This window comes from Dermacentor andersoni, chromosome 5, assembly GCF_023375885.2.
Source record: "Dermacentor andersoni chromosome 5, qqDerAnde1_hic_scaffold, whole genome shotgun sequence".
In the NCBI taxonomy this organism is placed as follows: domain Eukaryota; kingdom Metazoa; phylum Arthropoda; class Arachnida; order Ixodida; family Ixodidae; genus Dermacentor; species Dermacentor andersoni.
This window is the reverse complement of record NC_092818.1, coordinates 49,836,704-49,854,979: the sequence shown is the minus strand read 5'-3', so window position 1 is coordinate 49,854,979 and position 18,276 is coordinate 49,836,704. Positions and strand designations below refer to the sequence as shown.

General features: G+C 44.9%; 1 protein-coding gene across 1 annotated transcript in view; it reads left to right on the top strand.

Moving 5' to 3' along the window:
- LOC126530352 (hemicentin-1-like) overlaps positions 1 to 17,730 on the top strand; it is a 48,449-nt gene extending 30,719 nt beyond the window's left edge. The window contains exons 5-9 of the mRNA XM_072288316.1: positions 244 to 533; positions 1,809 to 2,115; positions 5,877 to 6,075; positions 9,529 to 9,781; positions 17,274 to 17,730. Of these exons, the coding sequence (XP_072144417.1) occupies positions 244 to 533; positions 1,809 to 2,115; positions 5,877 to 6,075; positions 9,529 to 9,781; positions 17,274 to 17,507 (1,283 nt within the window). The 3' untranslated portion in view covers positions 17,508 to 17,730. The remainder of the gene's footprint in view (positions 1 to 243; positions 534 to 1,808; positions 2,116 to 5,876; positions 6,076 to 9,528; positions 9,782 to 17,273) is intronic.
- Positions 17,731 to 18,276: the final 546 nt, after the last annotated feature.

Sequence of the window (18,276 nt, the reverse complement as noted above, 5' to 3'; positions counted from 1 at the left end):
CACGTGCTTGAAACGCACAATCATACTAAGCTTACATTAAACGCAAGCGTGGCAAAAACCTTTAGAAGAAGCGAGCCATACTTTCCGCTTTACAGAACAGAAATTTCTCTTTTCTCTTCCTTTGTGTGCGTTGAATCATGAAACGCTCTTTGTACGAAGTGAAGGTTCGCAAAAAGTGGTGCACTTGGCTTTCTATGAGCACTTGGCTTCCTAAAGGACCCTCTATACTTTACCGTGGTGCAGTGCGCCCATTGGGGGTAGCCATCGCCCCACCGGAAACGGTTCTCGTGGCCGAGCAACCGGCGCAAATTCGCTGCGACTCGTGGGGCTCCCGTCCGGCCGCGAATCTGAGCTGGTGGATGGGCAGCCGCCGCATGACCCGCAGCGCGGCCAGCGTGGACGAGTCAAGCGGCCGCACGAGCAGCGTGCTCGCCTTCACGCCCGCGGGTGACGACCACGGCCGGCGGCTCCGCTGTCGCGCGGCCAACGAACGCGTGCCCGGCAGCGCAATCGAAGATGCGCTCTTCCTGGAGGTAAGCCGTATAGTGTTGACTTTGTATAGGCGACTTTGCCAAAGTGGCAGCGTGTAGATGCGGCAGTCCTTCGCCGCAGTGCAAATGCGTACGCTGTCATTAGTGGAGTGTTCGAGCTCGGCACTTCTTTTTCTGTAGTTTCGCCAATGCCGACATACGTGGATAAAGGCTCCTCACGGGGATATGGGCGGTTCCAAAAGGTGGAGAAGCCGTGAGGAACTAAAGCCCCTTTATTGAGGAACCCCTTCGCCCTCGTCCCCTCTCGGAAACATTTCGGCCCTTCTTCTGCCGCATGAATCGGTCTTGTTACAAACGCTGCGCAGAAAATGCGTGCAGTGGAAAATTTCGCGTGTCTTGAGGCGTACTCTGCAGTCGTGGATACTTTACTCTGGAAATGAAGGTAAGGCTACAGGAGCTTAGGTTGCTGCGCCAAGTATTTCGGCAGCGTTTGAACAGGGCTTTTAGTTTGTTATCACAGACACTGAATGAACGCAGCTCTCACGTGCGACGGTTTCCCATTTGCTCAACCGCGGAACGGAAAAGCAGGAAAATAAGTGAAATTTACCACTCAGTGGTTCAGTTTATCCTAATTTGCTGTTCTAAATAGGATGCGTGTGTCATTTCTTCCACAGCTTAATGGAACGCCGAATAAAATGTGCAATAATTTTCAGGAGAGCTGTATTTGAGCTCCTTTGGCTCCGTAGCTTTCGCTTTATTGCCACAGAAAGATACCCGCGAGTGTAGAGTGCATTGAGAGCACCGCTGGAGGGCACAAGGGAATTCACTGGTGCCAACGTTTCGTCAAGTGTAGTTGCTTTCCCAAGGATCAAAAACTCGCCCTGGGTAGTTATGGGGATTTTGTTGCCTTTGTTGATGCCTGAGCTTCAGTTCTATCTAACGCAACACTAGTTTTATGTATATGGGCCCCGATTTGTTTGCTCTGTGAGTGTAACTCGCAAAGCACAAACACCGTTCTGCATGTAGTAAACTTGAAACAACCTATTTGCCAAGGCATTTTTTTTTCAATAGAGAGCCCATTTATAGGAAGAACATGAAAATAGTAACGGAGTAAATAATCGAACGAATTCCTTAGTAACTAGTTTGCTTAACGGTCTACAAATGAAAACTTACTACAGCTCATCGCAATGCTACCATGGTCATTTCGCTGAATTTCCCGTGCTTTACGAGAATTTTTGAGTTGTCGAGCATGGAACTACGTAAATGGTTCCTACACATTTGCAGGGTTAAACGCGACGAGAAATTTCGCTTTTCCAGGTTGAATTTCCGCCCTCGGTGAGGCTGCGGGTAGTCGGCGGTTCGGCCGTGGACGAAGGCAGCGACTCAAGGTTCGAGTGCAGCGTCAGGGCACACCCGGAACTGCTGGAACCACCCCGCTGGCTCTGGGAAGGCAGACCGCTTTCGGCTGCGACCACCGGTTTGCGACACCGCGCCGAGAGCAACGGCACCCTGCATGTGCTCACACTGCTTGGCGTCCGCCGATCACAGAGAGGGCGCTACTGCTGCCTTGCGAGGAACGCCAGAGGAAAGGCCCTCAGCGCACCGGTCACTCTCCACGTGCTCTGTGAGAATTTCAGTGCTTATTGTTGCATCCATGGGGGGTTGCAAGACGAAGGTTTTTGTATTTCGTTCCTACCGAAATATGGTAGCCACGGCCAGCATCGAACTCGCGTGTTCTAGTTCAGCAGACTAACTCCATAGCCAATTTGAACTGCCATGGTGCATCCTAGCACTAGCAGTGGCACTATACGATCGCAAAAAAACTGCTGACCATTCATGTTAACACTTAATTGAGTTGCGTGGGATGGTAACGGTGTGCGTGGGATGGTAACTGGTGCGTGGGATGGTAACGCTTATGCAAGAGCTCTTAAAGCATTGCTCTGTTATGGCGTTCCTCATTTCTAAGCACTGGACTTCACTGCTTACACTGCTTACAGTGAAGTCAGCACAGCGCAGCGACATTGGCGACTCCGCAAACGCGCAGCCACCCACCCTGCCACCCGATCATGGCGTCTGAGTGCTCGAGCTGAACCAGAAAGCATGTGCATACCAAAAAAAAAAATGCTTGGAAAACGAACACACCTGCGATTGAACAGACCATTACATTCTATGGCAACGCTGTTGCTCCAGGCGGCAGCTTGAACATAGAGCGTAATGGGCCTTGTTTATCTCTTAAGCCGGTGCACTGGTGCGAACATTGGCAGCACCCATATTCACAGGCATGATAAACACCACCGAAGCTTCCTTTTCTCGCCGAAAATTTTATTTCAATGAACTTTAATATAAAACACAACACACTATTAAAGAAGATGAAAACAGATACAAAGGTTTTTCAACTATTCTGAATCCTAAGATGTATAGGCTTTTCAGTGCACAAATAGGAATGAAAAATATTTTGTCTGTTTTATGTGTTTTACTACGTGTGTTGTGATTCAATATGAACTACAGCAGACTTCTCGTAGACATTATGACTCTAGTCTCAAAATTATGTTTTCTCATTTTGTGCGATAGAAACATACTTTTGTCAAATGTTTACCGGAAGAACTGTTGACGCGTTTTTTCTTCTTTAAGTGTACACGCAAAAGATAGCCTCACAAGCCGCGGACACAACAATAATATTGTGCCGGCATAAAAGAAAATTCAATACAAAGATACTGATTCAAGAATTTGGAAAGTATCGAGCTTTCTCTTAATATTAAAGCAAACACTTTCGACCTGCGTTCTAAGGCAAAGCAGCGTCTTCATATATTACAAAAATGGGCTCCAATCCACGCTGTGAAGGTGGTTGGCCAGTGAAGTTCTCGTATCACCTGATCCGATGGACCAATGTGGTGCAAGCTTGAACTCGGTCCTGCCTAGCCTGAGCACGACGCCGTTGTGCATACTGACGTTGATGTTCATTTAGTCACTCATCGTATTCGCGCTGCTCTTCGGGAGTCATAACTGTACGTGGCCTTTCCGTAGCACTATCAGAACAGGAATGAAATCAATTGATAGGCGTTTTTTTCTTTTTACATATCAAAGTGTTCTTACGTCACTTCCTCCTTCGTATGCTACAGTTGCCGCTTCCCGGCAACTGCAGCTTCGGCTTCCGTATTCTTTACCTGGAAATGTTTGTGGCAACGCTATGCTTGAAGGCAAGCTTTCTGTTTTTTTTTCCTTGTTTCTACGCACTGCGGACGCTGCCGCGGATGTGCGGAGGCGAGCGCCATCTAGTAGTGCTGCAAGAAAGCCAGTGGTAAACACAGCGCATGGATGCCGCTGCGATTGGTTGAGGTTTTGCCCATGGAAACAACAATGCATTGAGGAGCAGAGGTATACAGCTTCGACGTAAAAGTACTTGCATTGGTAGGCTGCAAGTAAGCCGGTATAAAAACCTGGCGGTCTTTTTATTGGCTCCGTTGAGGCGACGTGGCGTTCCCGTTGAGTTCCAGTAGATCCGCTCAGTTCCAATAGGGAATCGTGACCCTCAGGTGTCTGAGCCGCATAATAACGACGAGTGGCATCAGTGCGCTTGCACTTAATGAGGCCTGTTGGGCTAGTTGGTTCATAATATGCATTGAAACTAAATAAGTCCGAAAGAGACACAGGCTTACGCTTACGTTCCTCGAGCCCGGATGGGGTAAGAAGCTTTTCAGGATGACGCATTTTGGCGAGGAATGCTCCTGTAGAGAGAAGTGGAGACTCTACGCAGCTCCCAGGGCTCATTGAAGTGGAAAGGTGTGATCCTCTTTTTACAGCGAAGCTGTGTATGACTAGGATTCCGGGATTCCTTCGTCTTCGTGCCCAAAATCTCAACCGATCACAGTGGAAGGCCCACGCTGCGTGCGCCGCTGGGTTCTTTGCAGCACCAACAGATGGCGCTCGCCTCCACGCACGCTTTGGTGGTGCAACCCACCACCCTGTTCCAAAGGGGACGCTCAGAACATTCATCCATCCATCCCATCCAGCTTTCATATGTAAAAGAAGAACCCGCCTAGCAACGGATTTCGTTTCTGTTGTGGTAGCTCTATGGAAAGGCCACGCATAGTTAGGACTCACGAAGAGCAGCACTAACACGATGAGCAGTGACGGGAACAGCGACGTCAAGTTGCACAACGGTGTCAGGCTCAGGCTAAGTATAGAAGCAATGGTTCCTGCCCAAAGCAAGCCACGCACAGTTAGGACGCCTAAAGAGTAGCGTGAATACGACGAGCGATGAAAGGAACAGCAACCTCAATGTGCACAACGGTGTCGTGCTTAGACATGGCAGGACCCAGTTCAAGGCTACGTGACATCGTTTTATTGGATCAGGTGATATCATAGCTTCGCTGGCCGACCACATTCACAACGTGGATTGGATTGGATTGGACAAACTTTAACAAAAGTCCTGCAGGACGCCCGTCAGCGCGCTGTGGGCGTCTCCAGCGCAGGGCCCGACAGTCCTTTTTTTTTATTGAGAGTCCTGGGGTCACTTACATGGGCCTAGACCGTCGAGTCTCAACCGCCACTTAGATCGCAAGTCACCTAGGGCAGCGTCAACGTCAACTATTAGCACTTGTTGAAGAACCCCGACGCGGTTTTCCGAAAAGCTGAGAGCTGATATGTCAAGCAATATGTGATTATACGCTGTTTCACTTACACTTGAGGACCTCTCAAGGCATTCAATAACTCTAGCAACTTCGCGAATGCGGTCAGACTGATGGCTGAAAAATCCGTGCTACAATCTGCAAGAATGATTCGCATTAAAATCAGTTGTGGCTTGTTCGCTGCCCGTCAACGGATCCGTTGCTCCTGTGAGAGCTCTGCACACCAACGGGAATATACCGGTCGACAAAAGGGAAATCAGCAGCTATGCGTATGGGCATACTGCCAAGCAAGTAGCTTTGTTTTTGCCGTGTGGTAAGTGCTTAAGTTGGGGGGTGGTACTTCGCTGAACATTGAGTCAGCAAAATGTCATTTTTTATTTCCCTCACAGTTTGATTGTCCACAGGTTTACATAGGCTGAGTAACTATTTGTCGCCACACAGATTCAAAGGCGATGTAAAAAAGGTCATCGATCATCATGATCACCGCCATCATCCTTTATTATTGGGACATATCGACTCGACCCACGATCCTCCAATGAAGGTAGATAATATTGACTCCGCCAATAAATGCAGTTGTCAGTGAGGTGTCTTTTTCTTAACGCCATCCTGTTTCTGCACTATTACCGTGAACAAAAAGAAAGAACTGACCTAGGGCCAGACAGTGCTCCAGAGGGTCTTGGTTTTCTGATATAGGAATGATTGGATCCTGGCAGTGCGAAACGTATAACGCTCTAAGCATCTATTTCCCTTACTGCAGACGCACCGCGATGTGTACCCAATCAGCGGCACGAGTACCAGGCAGCCTTACACCAGACGGTGCTGGTGCGCTGTCGGGTGGAGGCCGAGCCCGCGGCGCCGACCCTCTTCGGATGGACTTTCGCCGGTGGACCAAATGAGCAGCCACTCACACTGCTCGACCACACCCGCTCAGCGGGGGGGCTCGAGAGCCATATACGGTAACGGCCAGAGTATTCTTATAGAGGACACTTTAAAAAAGGTCAAAGCAGGTCACAAACTTAGGGTTACTAATTCAATGCGACATATTTTGCTCGTATCTCGGTACCCCTGAGTTGAAAAAGATGGTTGACGTATTTTAAAAGAACCAGTAGGCTTTAGCAATTAGGAGCTTGATGGGGGCGAGTTCGTGTAACATACTTGAAGAAAAAAATAGCGCAAGAGAGACGAGGACAAGAAGAAGACAGGTAACAGCGGACTGGCACCAGTCCGTTGTACCTGTGTTCTTTTCGTCCACGTCTCTTTTGCTGTTTTTTTTCTTTAGCGATTACTTTGATTTTAATATCATATAGTGCTTCAACGACGAGCTTTTACAGTGGGCCGTGAACTCCTCGCAAGCTACTACTTATTTGCCATTCACCTTGCCTCTGTTTACCGCGATATTGCCTGATCTGGCCTCTCTACTCGCTTGCATTAAAATTGGAGTCGCGTGTGTTTATAGCGTTTGTATTGAATTGTAATAACGTGCGCAACAACACCCCTGTCACAGTCCGTGAGGCACACAATAAGCCGTATAGAATACCGAGTTACTCATGAACGCGACAGCGACGTGTTTATTCCCATTAGGCTCACACCCTCACAATGCCGCAAACGCATGTGTTTTATTCGTGGCAGCAGTGGGGGGCAAGATGGCGATGTTACATACACGAGAGACATAATAATTTATGTCAGTTGGCGCACTCTCGCCTGCTATTCTGCATTGAGGTCTGTCCAAGCACACCCATGTATCCAACTTCAAAAAGACACTGAAACAACTTTCAATGAGCATTAAAATACTAATATTTGTCGCGGCAAGATTCAATTCAATTTTATTTCACCGGCACATATCACATGATAGCCAAGGAGCCTTCTGTATAAGCGATATCTCGATAGCTTAACGCCTATCATACCTTGGAGGCATTGCAGGCGCATGGATGAGGCAAAATAAAAAATAAATAAAAAATAGAGCTTAACGATAACAATATAAAAGTGAGCATAAAACGAGCAAAATGCATCATCATTAAGAAAGCAAATTCAGTGTGTAGGTCCGTCAAGTCAGCCGCGGACAAAAAAAGATACTCAGGAAAATAATTCAAGTTAAAGCACACATGAGTGAACACAAAAGAATGAAATAAGAGTACCCACCATATTTCAGTTTGTTTTACCTAACAATACTATTCATCTAGAGAAATAAAATATTCCAAGGTTCGTTTGTATGTATTCGTTTCAAGAATGATGCTATTCGCACACAGAGTTTGAAAAGCCGTGGCAGATTAATTTTTAATAACTGCGAAGCATATTGTTTCCTGTTGCTTCAATACACCATTTATTGATTTGTCTGCTTTCATATACCTGGTCGCGTTTTCTAAGAAAAAAGTTGTAAAAAATACGTTTGGGTCGTTTCGCGTTTGAAGGTGATGCATAAGTGATATTCATACCACTTCACAACGGGAAATATTTCGTGTTTTAAAGCAGGTCTTGAATATGATGCATCCTGGGAACATTTGCAGCATTTCTTATGATTTTTCTTGCAAAATATGTATTTTTAAAAATTTTCTTTTGACGTGTTTCGCCATACTAAATTGCAATAATTTAAGCAAGACTGAAAGAGTGATTGATAGAATCCCATAAATGTGCCAGACGAAAGGTGTTGATTCAGGAAAAGGCGGCCAATGATTTAAGATGATTTGCTGAAGACATGACTAACATGGTCATTTCAGGACATTGTATCGTTAAAGGACAGCTAGGCTTTTTAATGTAGGAACAATTTTTAATGCAGAATTGAAGTATATTTCTTTCTTCCGTTGAATAGTTTTATTCCTTACCATAAATATAACAATTTTCGTTTTCGCAACATTGACATGCAAACCATTTCTTTTAATCCATTCATATAACATTTAAAGTGCGTGATTTGTAGTGTCTGTATGACATCTAACACACTACTGGAAAAGAACATGTTCGTGTTATCCGCGTATATTAAGAACTCGCATATATTATTAATAAAAATGTTAACAATAAAATGGCCTATTATAGTGCCCTGAGGAGACCCGCATTTAACTGTGTGCAATTCTGACAGGAAACCATCATTGCTGACTGCATGTTCCCGGTTGTTCAAATATCATTTTAGTGTAACTCCTGCGTGATCTTGAAAACCATAAGAGCCAAGTTTCCTAATTGAGAGGTGATCATCAAGGAGATAAAAAGCCGCCACGATATCCACAAATACCCCTACTGTTATTTATGTTGAAGTCTCAGCAAGATGTAATTTTTCTGTTCTAGAAGCGCAGATCCTATTAAAAGATGCTGTCAGAAGCCGTATTGGGCATTTGTCATGATGTGATATTTTTATCAAATTTATTCAAATGATATAATATTTTTTCAAACACTTTTGAGAATTGTGGGAGTACAGATATAGTAGGCCTGTAGATCCCTAATTTATATTTGTCACTTTTAAAAACTTGGATCTACATGAAGCAATTTGCATTTTATGTGGCTCTTGAGGTGTGTCTGCGCGAGCCATGTTCCAACTATAGAACGTACTTTTGGTCTGCTTCTTGCTCTATGCATTTTGTGCAATGGATGTGCGTTTATATGGTCAAGTAATCGACTGTCGAGGAACATGTTTTCCAACGCAATCTGTCGTGTCGTTGGCGTGCTCTATAAATGATATATAGTCATCCCTTGAAATAAAGAGATCGCTACAATTTCTTTATTTTTTCTCTCACAGATAGCCTAACAAGAGGCCGAATTAAAATGCAGACAGTGCCTGACGAGGCCTTGGCCCCATTTACTTAAACGCACAACAATTTAGCATTTAACAATTGGGGATGACACACTATGTATATCATTGAATACTGACTGTGAATGATAACTAAAGTGCGTAAATTCTTATTCTCAGAGGATGTCTCCGTTGAAGAACCAAGATGCATTATATACAGCGTTCACGATTCGAGCAGGTGATACGTTCTCAAACTATGGTGAGCTGAAGCGGTTGTAAACGTTTTCTTTGAGCTGATTCAAGACGGCTGGTTCTCATTACCTATGACTACACTGTAGATGCGTATATCTCACCATGAGCTCCTATAACATACCCTCTACTCCCTTCTAACGTAAACTAAGTGCTACAGTTAGTTAACCCAGAACATTCGAGACATATGTGCATGCTACTTTTGAACGTTCCTAGTCCAACTAACATCTTTGCTATAGAAAGGCTAGCCGACCTAGTTCTGAAAGGGCTTCTTTCGGAGGCTTCTGCCGATGTCGTGTTGTGCTGCAGGGACATTTATTGTGACCCGGTCAGTTGTTTTCGTGTACAAATTGTTTGAATAAATTAAAAAACAAATTATGAAGGTCATAAATCCAAAGAATTAATCAGTGAATGCTTGAGTTAATCAATCAACCTTCCGCAAACGCAGCTACGTGCCCCGCAGTGAGTTGGACTACGGCACGCTTGCTTGCCTGGCTAGCAACACTGTTGGAATGGCCGAGGCCCCCTGCTTCTTCTCAGTGCTAGCGCCGGCGCCGAGATGCCGTGTTGTCCAGCCGGGGCCCCGGCTCGCCTGCGTCACGGCATCACCGATCGTGCAGGGCGCCTCCCTTCTTGTCCAGCTGAGGGACCCTCGAGGAATACTCCGGGCATCTCTCAGATCAACGCAGCCCGTAATTCTGGTACACTGTGGCTTCTATAACCAATCGCCACTTGTTTAGTTTATTTATTTATCAATTTACGCATTTATCCATATCACGGCAGGATATTTTTACAAGCTTGGCAAGTTCAACATGTCTTCGAACTCATCTTCATAGCTTATCGCACATTACGTCAACCCAAATAGAAAAATTTAGACTGTTTTTGTATTGCCCTACGTTAAGCGTTCCCGCCCGGCAAAACGAAGCAGCTAGGAAGCATAGGCTGATGCAGAAAGGTAGCACGGATACATCTCCTTAGTTCAAATCCGTAGCACATGAAATAAACGGCGTCGTGAGGAGGAGTAAGAGGAGTAGGATGTTTTTGACTACAGGTGTAGCTAGCCTTTCCAAGGCATAGCGACAAAAATGCCCAGAGTTCCTCGAAAACAGAAAGCTGCTCCATGATGAATTCAAAGTTCAGTGTCAGCAGCTCCAAGCGCTGAAGTGTAGAACGTACTTGCTACCAGATGAAGACGAGAGTCGTCAAAACGTTGAGTCGTGTCCGAAACATTCCTTGCTCGATCACTACTGATCATGTTCTTATGCAAGTCCCGGTAGCCTTATCACAAACATCGAAAGCATTACGCACACTTTGACGGAAAGGAAAGTCCACCATTATCGCATAGTACGCAAGTCGGGGACACAATTCTTTATCTAACTGACACGAGCACCCCTTACCGCTCAAAAATGCATGATTACACATGTATATGCGCAAGTTACGTTTGCATGAATCCGATAAGGTCAGGCAAGTCGGCTTCTGGAGCCAAAAGCAGGTCGTCGGATTCACGTATGCGCGAATAATGAGTGGAGTCCAATATGCTTCATCTGTATGGGAGTCTGGACAGGTCACAGTAGCACTCAAGCTGGAAACTGTGCAGAATCGTGCAGCTCGTTTTATCTTGGCTAACTATCATTGCTCGGCTAGCGTCACCCAAATGAAAACGTCTTTAAATCTCATGTTCTACCATAACTCTAATCTTTGCTCCCGATGAATTCAACCAGCACCCTTCATTTCTCATCTCCGAAATCACCTACGAAAATTCCCGGTGTCCCATTGCAACACCGTAACATATGCACAATATTTTCCAAGAACTTGTAAAGAAAGAAATTCCCTACCCGCATCATTGACAAGCATCACTGATTCACTTCAATTTAAAATGCCAGTACAACGTTGATTACCTAATTATCGCTTTTGTGTGTTTTCCATTAACTGATTTTAGTACCCTGTTTTTGTTTTCTGCCTAATATTATTGTTTGTCAACTGTGTTACAAGTTGCAAGACAATTGCTAGTATTTTAAATTCTTTTTAGTCTACTGTTTTATATTCTTGCTATGAAACATGCTTTCTGTTCTTTTTCATTGTTGTGAATTGTCCTTCCCCTCTGAAGTGTACTCGGTACGCTGAGGGTAACATAAATAAATAAATAAATAAATAAATAAGTATACCTTCTACCCCGCACGCAGTGGTCCAAGTAGACTAATAGCTTGGACCATTTGGCATGGACTCGTGATTGCGATCCCGTCGTGATCACGGTCCCCCCTCCCCATTGTGATCATTCCAGCTTTTTCATCTGACTCTCGTCATACCGTAGTCGTCAGGCCATCGTCGTCTTACAGTCGTCGTGCATTCCTTCACGCACCACTATCGTGATGCCGTCTTGGTTGTTCAGTCGTTTTCATTCCAGCTTCATGATCTAACTCTCGTCATGCTAGCGTCGTCGTGCCTTCCATTCCAACCGAGTGGTCCAGGTTGTCAAATTGCTCGGCCAGAAGGTTCGTGGTGGTGACGCCGTCGTGGTGAATGCATCGCCGTCATTACAGCCTTGTCATCCGACTCTCATCGTGTAGTCGTCATCACGCAATCGTCCACACACCGTCGTCGTCACGCTGTAGTTTTACTACCGTCATCATTTCACTAACCTAATCTCATTGTCATCCATACCGTCGTCATCATACTCCCTTCGTCGTTCCGTCGGCATCAATCTTTCTTCGTCATTTTATCGTGATGATACTGTAATTAAATTGTCATTATGCAGCCCTTGTCATGCCGTCATTCTCAGACAGCTGCGATCATGCATACGTTTTAGCAAGTGGTTTATTCGAAGTTGTAGAAAACAGAACGCAAGAGAAGGATTGTAGCCTTTTCAGCGTGAAGGGGAGGGAGGGCGGGCACAGCTTCTTGCACGTAGGATGAGGGTGAGGGAAGGGGGATAATTTTTTTATTGGTGAGGACACGAGAGAGGGTGGGCGACCAATTTAGTTTTTTTTTCAGAAAGGGGAACAATGGTTCATCCTTTGTGAATCGCAGGCAGCTTTGTCTTCACTTCATAGTGACATCAGCAATTAGACAAACATGGCGTTAGTTAACGAGATACTTAAGGAACTCACAAAAGCAAATGAAGAAAATCGGGCAGTAATGCTCCACTGGATACCTGGCCACTGCAGTATCCCTGGGAATGTTGCAGCAGATAAGGCAGCTGGACAAGCGCATGTTAATAACTCCATACATGGTCGCCCTCTAAGAAGGCGAATTGCGCCTCATACTTAGGCAGATATCAGCCTGTGATTGCAAAGTGACTTGGTTTGATCAGAACTCGAAATCTTCAGATTTACTTCACATTTTTTTCACCGGTCATTTTATTTCACCCATCACTTCAATGTGAAATCCGTCCACATTACATGCAACCTGACCCTTTGAATCGCTGAATCACCGTCTGCGGCTCGGTATCGCGTACTCAAAACACTTTATACATAAGATTTCAAGAAGTGATGGTGCGGAATGCACTTGTGGCCACGCTGATAAAGATGTGCAGCATCTTCTGCTAGAATATCCGCGACACGACACAAGCAGACAACGCTTAGCACTTGATTTAGTGGCATTAGATCGCAGGCCCTTCAGCCTTGGGAAGATCTTAGGTCCTTGGCCAACATACTCATTGCAAAAACGAGTGTTACTGGCTCGTCAAAGATTTCTAGAAGCGAGCAATATTCTTTGAAAGTATTGATAGAGTGTTTACATGTGATAGCGCATTCTATCTTTTTCTTTTACGCGACTCTGGCCAATTCAGTGCCTGGTTTTTTTGTAACTTCATAAGAACTTAATTCGTGATTTCTGATATACCGTTATTTTAGTCTAGTTATATGACCAGACTTTGCGTTTACTTTAGTACGCATGTGTCACTGGACTTTGTGTTGCTGCGTTTCTCAGTTGGCTTTCAGTTTCAGTGTGGCATCAGTCTACTTGCGTGACCTGACTTTGTGTTTTTGATTTGGTGTTGTCCTTCAGCTATAGTGTGACATTAGGGTACTTATGTTGCCGGAATTTGTGTTATGATTTCACTATTTTTGTTGTGTTTTATTCTTTCCTTTTAATTCCTATGAGAAAAGTAGTAGCCGGCGCCAATTAAAGGCGACAACATCTCCTAGATACCATATAGTAATAAAAAAAATATTTGTTCGAATGCGAGCTTAGTCTACAACACTGATTGTCTAGTGTCATTTCTATACTCAAAGCGTGCCACAATGATTTGCTTTTAGGTGTTTGAGTGTAAGGTCGCGAAAATGAACAGAGGTCACTGAGACTCACTAGCAAATAATATATTTTTCTTAGAGCTTACTCAGACTCACACTCAAGCAAATACTGCTCAGCTGGGTGGAAAAGATATAAGAGGGAGCGTTACGGGATCACCTTAACGCACAGTCATAAAAATATGAAAAAAGTGTATTGGGAAATACTTCGTAACTACGTGATGCAAAAGCAATCAATTTTATCTTCTAAGCGCGTAGAATGGAGAGCGCGGGACGAGGGCGCCCGTAAAACTACCCCGTACCATACAGTATTTCAAAAAGCCCAATAACCGTGTTGGGCCCACTCCCGAAGACTCGCCGCACAGATTGGTTCTGGAGAAAATGTGAGGCGGCATCGTGAGAGACTTGCTTGCCGAGGCTAGCTGTTCGACGTCATGCTCTCTGCTATTTGCATTTTCCTACTGTCAAGGGAGCAACTATGCACGCGAAAGCTACATCGGCGACGTTCAATCGAACTACGATTTACGAGAGCAATGCTGAAAGCCCGCCTCACCTCGTTCTCCTCGAAGGTTTAGCTGGACACTGAGCATTTAGAGTGACCAGTCTTTTTACAGTGGCAACAGTAGCACCAGTCATAACATGCAGTCCCACGAGCGAAGTTTATGAGCAGGACCACGATATGAGCAGGGCCACGATTTGAAATCATGCTGAACGGCAGCCCCCACTGCTTTTGCAAGAAGGCTGGAGTGCCCAAGCGAAACAGGGGAGGGTTCGAACGAACGCTGAACGTGTATGGTAAGTGTAACTGCACTGACGAAACCAAATAAACTACAGAAACTCTGACAGCGTCGAACTTGCCCGCTTTTCTCAATAATGCAGCCCACAGCGCGCACTGTTTGACCTTGGCTGCAAGAGATAAAAGTAATGCTTACACGGCACAAACTAAACTCGCAATTGCCCGGATGCTTCGCACTTTACAGCGATCTTTCTCCCACTTGCCTTCCAAGCCTGCTGAATGCCAAATAGAGGAAATACATGGAGAGGGCGGTGTAAGTGTAGCGCCTGTATTCACCAAGGTTTTACTCAGCCGCACTCGCTCGTACTCACTCACCAAACTACGACTCAGCCAGAGCCACTCGGACTCAGGATTACAAAATTTTATTCAGCCGGGCTTAGTCGCACTCAGACTCAGCAAAATACAACTGAGCTACACGGTTGTCGCGTTCATGTGCAAGCGCCATGTAACAATATTACGAGGTTTCGTTCTTGTTTTCGCCACGGTAAATAAGCTGACGGCGATGTTAAATTTGTATAAATATGAAATGCAACCTAAGATGCGAACATGTTATCAAAGCTGAATTTTTCTGAGTGCACGCCAGCCGTTGTGGCTGAGAAACAAATGCTGCTTTTGCCAGGTGTGACGTCACGTCTTCCATTTACACCTACGTACCACGACAGTTGCATATCGGCAGTGGGCAAAGTGAAAAAGTTTAGCACTAATTACTGCACGTCACTGGTAGTTGAATAAGCTTACAGTAATGCGTTTAAAAGTCGAAGCGAATGCTTTTCTAGTAAATAAATGCGTTTGTTAACAGCACTAAGCACCATTCTTTCTTACAATGCATGCCTGTGGATGGCGAACTAGATTAGATGGAACACGAGTGTTTGTGATGAGTGTTGTCAGGTTTCTAATAAATTCCTAGCGGTGTTTGTTATGCCGAATGATTCAGGCTGGTTAGTGGGATTTAAGAACAAAAATCTTGCCGGAATTCATGAATAATATACTGAGCATCCACGCATTAACCTATTCAACTATTCTGCTGTGCTTATTCTTGAGAATATACTGAGCATCCACGCGTTAACCTATTCAACTATTCTTCTGTGCTTATTCTTGAGAATAAGTGCAGCAGCTCCACTTTATGGAGGTTGTACTAAAACACTCAAACTGAACTGTTACTGTAAATAAAGTCCCTCGACTGTTGTTACCGTGCGCGAGACACAGATAAGTTATGGTTGTACTGTTGACGAGCGCTAGCTATATTACCGACATGCGTTTTATTCAACCTGATGTTCCCTTTAGTTACGCTTCGGGGCGGACTACTGCGCTTCATGTACTTCGTGCAGTTTTTTTTTTTTTTTTGCTTCCTAAGGCCATGGCGTTGGACGTGAGCCAGATTTGAGTAGTCGAGGATTACGCGCGTATAAAACTGTCGAGGCTTGTTACCCTTCAATAGCTCATTTTTAGTGGAAGAGCGCATTACTAGACGCGAGACAGCAAGAACGAAGCCAAAAAGAACACTCCGCTATCGCTTTGTTTCTCACCTCTACAGCGCTGCTGTCAAAGACGAATAGTTGTCCAAGTGTCGGCGCTCCATACCCTCAATAGTCCGGACGGAACGCGGCCTCGGACGCGTTCAGGTTCTCATGTTTTTCAACAAGGTCGATCGGTTCGCACCCAGCACACCTGATGACCTTCAGATTATATTTTGAACACGCAAAAATTCCGAAATGGTGCCACTGCTCGATCGTCCTGAGTCGCATAACCTTTGTTTTTTCTGTGAGACGCTCAACGACACCATGTAAGTCAGGGCACATTTTTTCCCGAGGAATGACACGGAAGAATTGCGCCCTACAGTGATAGCAAAATTGTTTTCGGGATTGCAGATGTCTAAAAATATTTTTGTTCTTTATGCACTGTCATGTTTCACCGTTACTGAAGCAACAGTTGTTTTTTGTTTCCGATAACTGGTTCTTTAATTCTTCTTGGAACGCGAACACTTCAACATTTCCCCGCTGGAAACAGCCGCAAGTCATTGCTAGAAATGTCACTGGCAATTTTCAGCGGCTATCCTCCGTGCGTTTATACATGACAGACGCATGTACGAAGGCCTGTTCTTTGTCAGAGTGAAAATATTGCTGGCCCTAGCACGTGTAACTCAACACATGCGCAGCGACCCCCATGGCTCTGAAATCAACACGTAGCTATGAGTGTTGCTTAAAGCTACGGGTGGATTTTTTGACTTTTTAAAATTCTTTGTAGCAGATATCAACATTAGACTTATTCATCTGGATTACTTTTGCAGGCAGATAATTTTGTCCAGATAAACCGTTGTACAGAAGCAGCTAATTGAGAGAAAATCGGGCTGAATATATTTAAAAAAGAAATGACTACACGACACATGTTCTAGTAGCGAAATTAAAGCCGGTGAACACGCAAGCCCTATTTTATCAGAATCTTTTGTGTAACCGCTACTAGTTTAAATATATGTAGTCAAAATGTGCGGCGAAATGCCTCGGTCGCGTTACGTTGCTGTAGTAGTTGGAATAAATAGAAAGCTGCAGGAAAGTAACTAGGACAGTAACGAACAACCGTTAAGGTACTGCGTCTTTTTTCTCTTTGTGCACGTGTAAAAGAAGCGTAACATCTGTTCACCTATATGTCTTTCTCTGTTTTTGCGTAGATTTGTTTGTATACCTGTGTTTGTTCGGCAGTATGGATGGATGGAAACAACTTTATTTTAAATCCTTCAAAGTTTAAGGACCCGGGCTCAGGTCTCCACCCCCCCCCCCCCCCCCCCCCCACTGCTTCCCAGTTCGGCAATACCGCAGCCGTGTTGTCTGCAAAAAAGTGTGATTAGCCTGCTGCAGTGAATCAATGGCTATGTTGTTTTGGCATGGCCGTAGCTATGGCTACAGCAGTGGCTATGGCTATGGCAGTGGCTACGCCTATTGCAATGGCTATGATTCTCGGCCGCAGTGGCCACATCCTGTTGGAACCATAATCCAAGAGTGCTCGTACATGATGCCTTGAGTGCACGTTAGAGAACCGCAGATCATGGAAACAAATTGCGAGCCACTCGCTCGGTGTCATTGTGTTGCTTCGGGGCGCATACTTACCCTAGTTCTAAAACGCCTTAAATTAATAGTTTTTTTTCTTCTCACGCAGCTCAAAGGCACAGCCTTTAATCATCACCTGCTGGCTACTGCATTCGTGGTGAGTGCTTCGGGACAACGCAGCGCCGCTTCGACTCCGATTCACTTGTTCCCAACGAGCCTTGAGGAGCACAGCGCAACGGCACGTTCGAACAAAGCTGCAGTGACATTCTTTAGTTGTAGATTCACCATAGTCATCGTGGTTTCTTGGTACCTTAGACTTCAGACTACCGAGATGCGACGTTAGAGCAGCTGTGTATCTCTGATTGGTGTAAGCAGCACCACGTTCGGAGAATGCAACCCAACCTGGGCAATGAGGAGTAGGAAACCAGGCTGTTTTTCAACATAACATTATGTGCACAACGATCCTAGACTACTGTGACAGCGGTAGTGAAAGTTGCGACGCTACCGCATGTTTGTATTTTTGTACATATTGTTAGGCGTTTGACTGTTGAATAAATATATTTAGAAAAAATACTGCAATAATTCCTCTCGTCGTGTGTGCCTGAATTGACAAAGAATGTGCTTTCAGAAAACCTCCCGGTTAAGTATTTGCGCACCGAATTCAGCGCTTTTCTAGATGTAGCAGTGTATGCAAAAAAGCACAACAACAGGGCGCAAGAAAACTGAACGCAAGAAAGTCTCGCGCGTATTAGTGATTCAATACCACTAGCTAGCTACAAAAATCTTCAGTATGACCGAACGTTTCCGAGATATTTAGGGAGAAGCCCCATTTCTCGTAACTGCAGCAGTTCATATAGGATGTCCAGCTAACGTTAGCCAAGTTCTTCAATGAAAAGAAAATATTTAAAAACACGTCGCAAGATACAATTTTAAAACCTACGGTTTCAGGTTGTATCTCGATTGTTTTCGGTTGTGTTTTTGGTTCTGACCCCCAAACGCCGTAGGTTTTAGTATCGTATCTAGCACCGTGTTTTTAAATATTTTCGGTTCATTGAAGAACTTTGAATGTTAGGTGGGACGCCCTATATGGACTTCTGCAGTCATGAGACAAG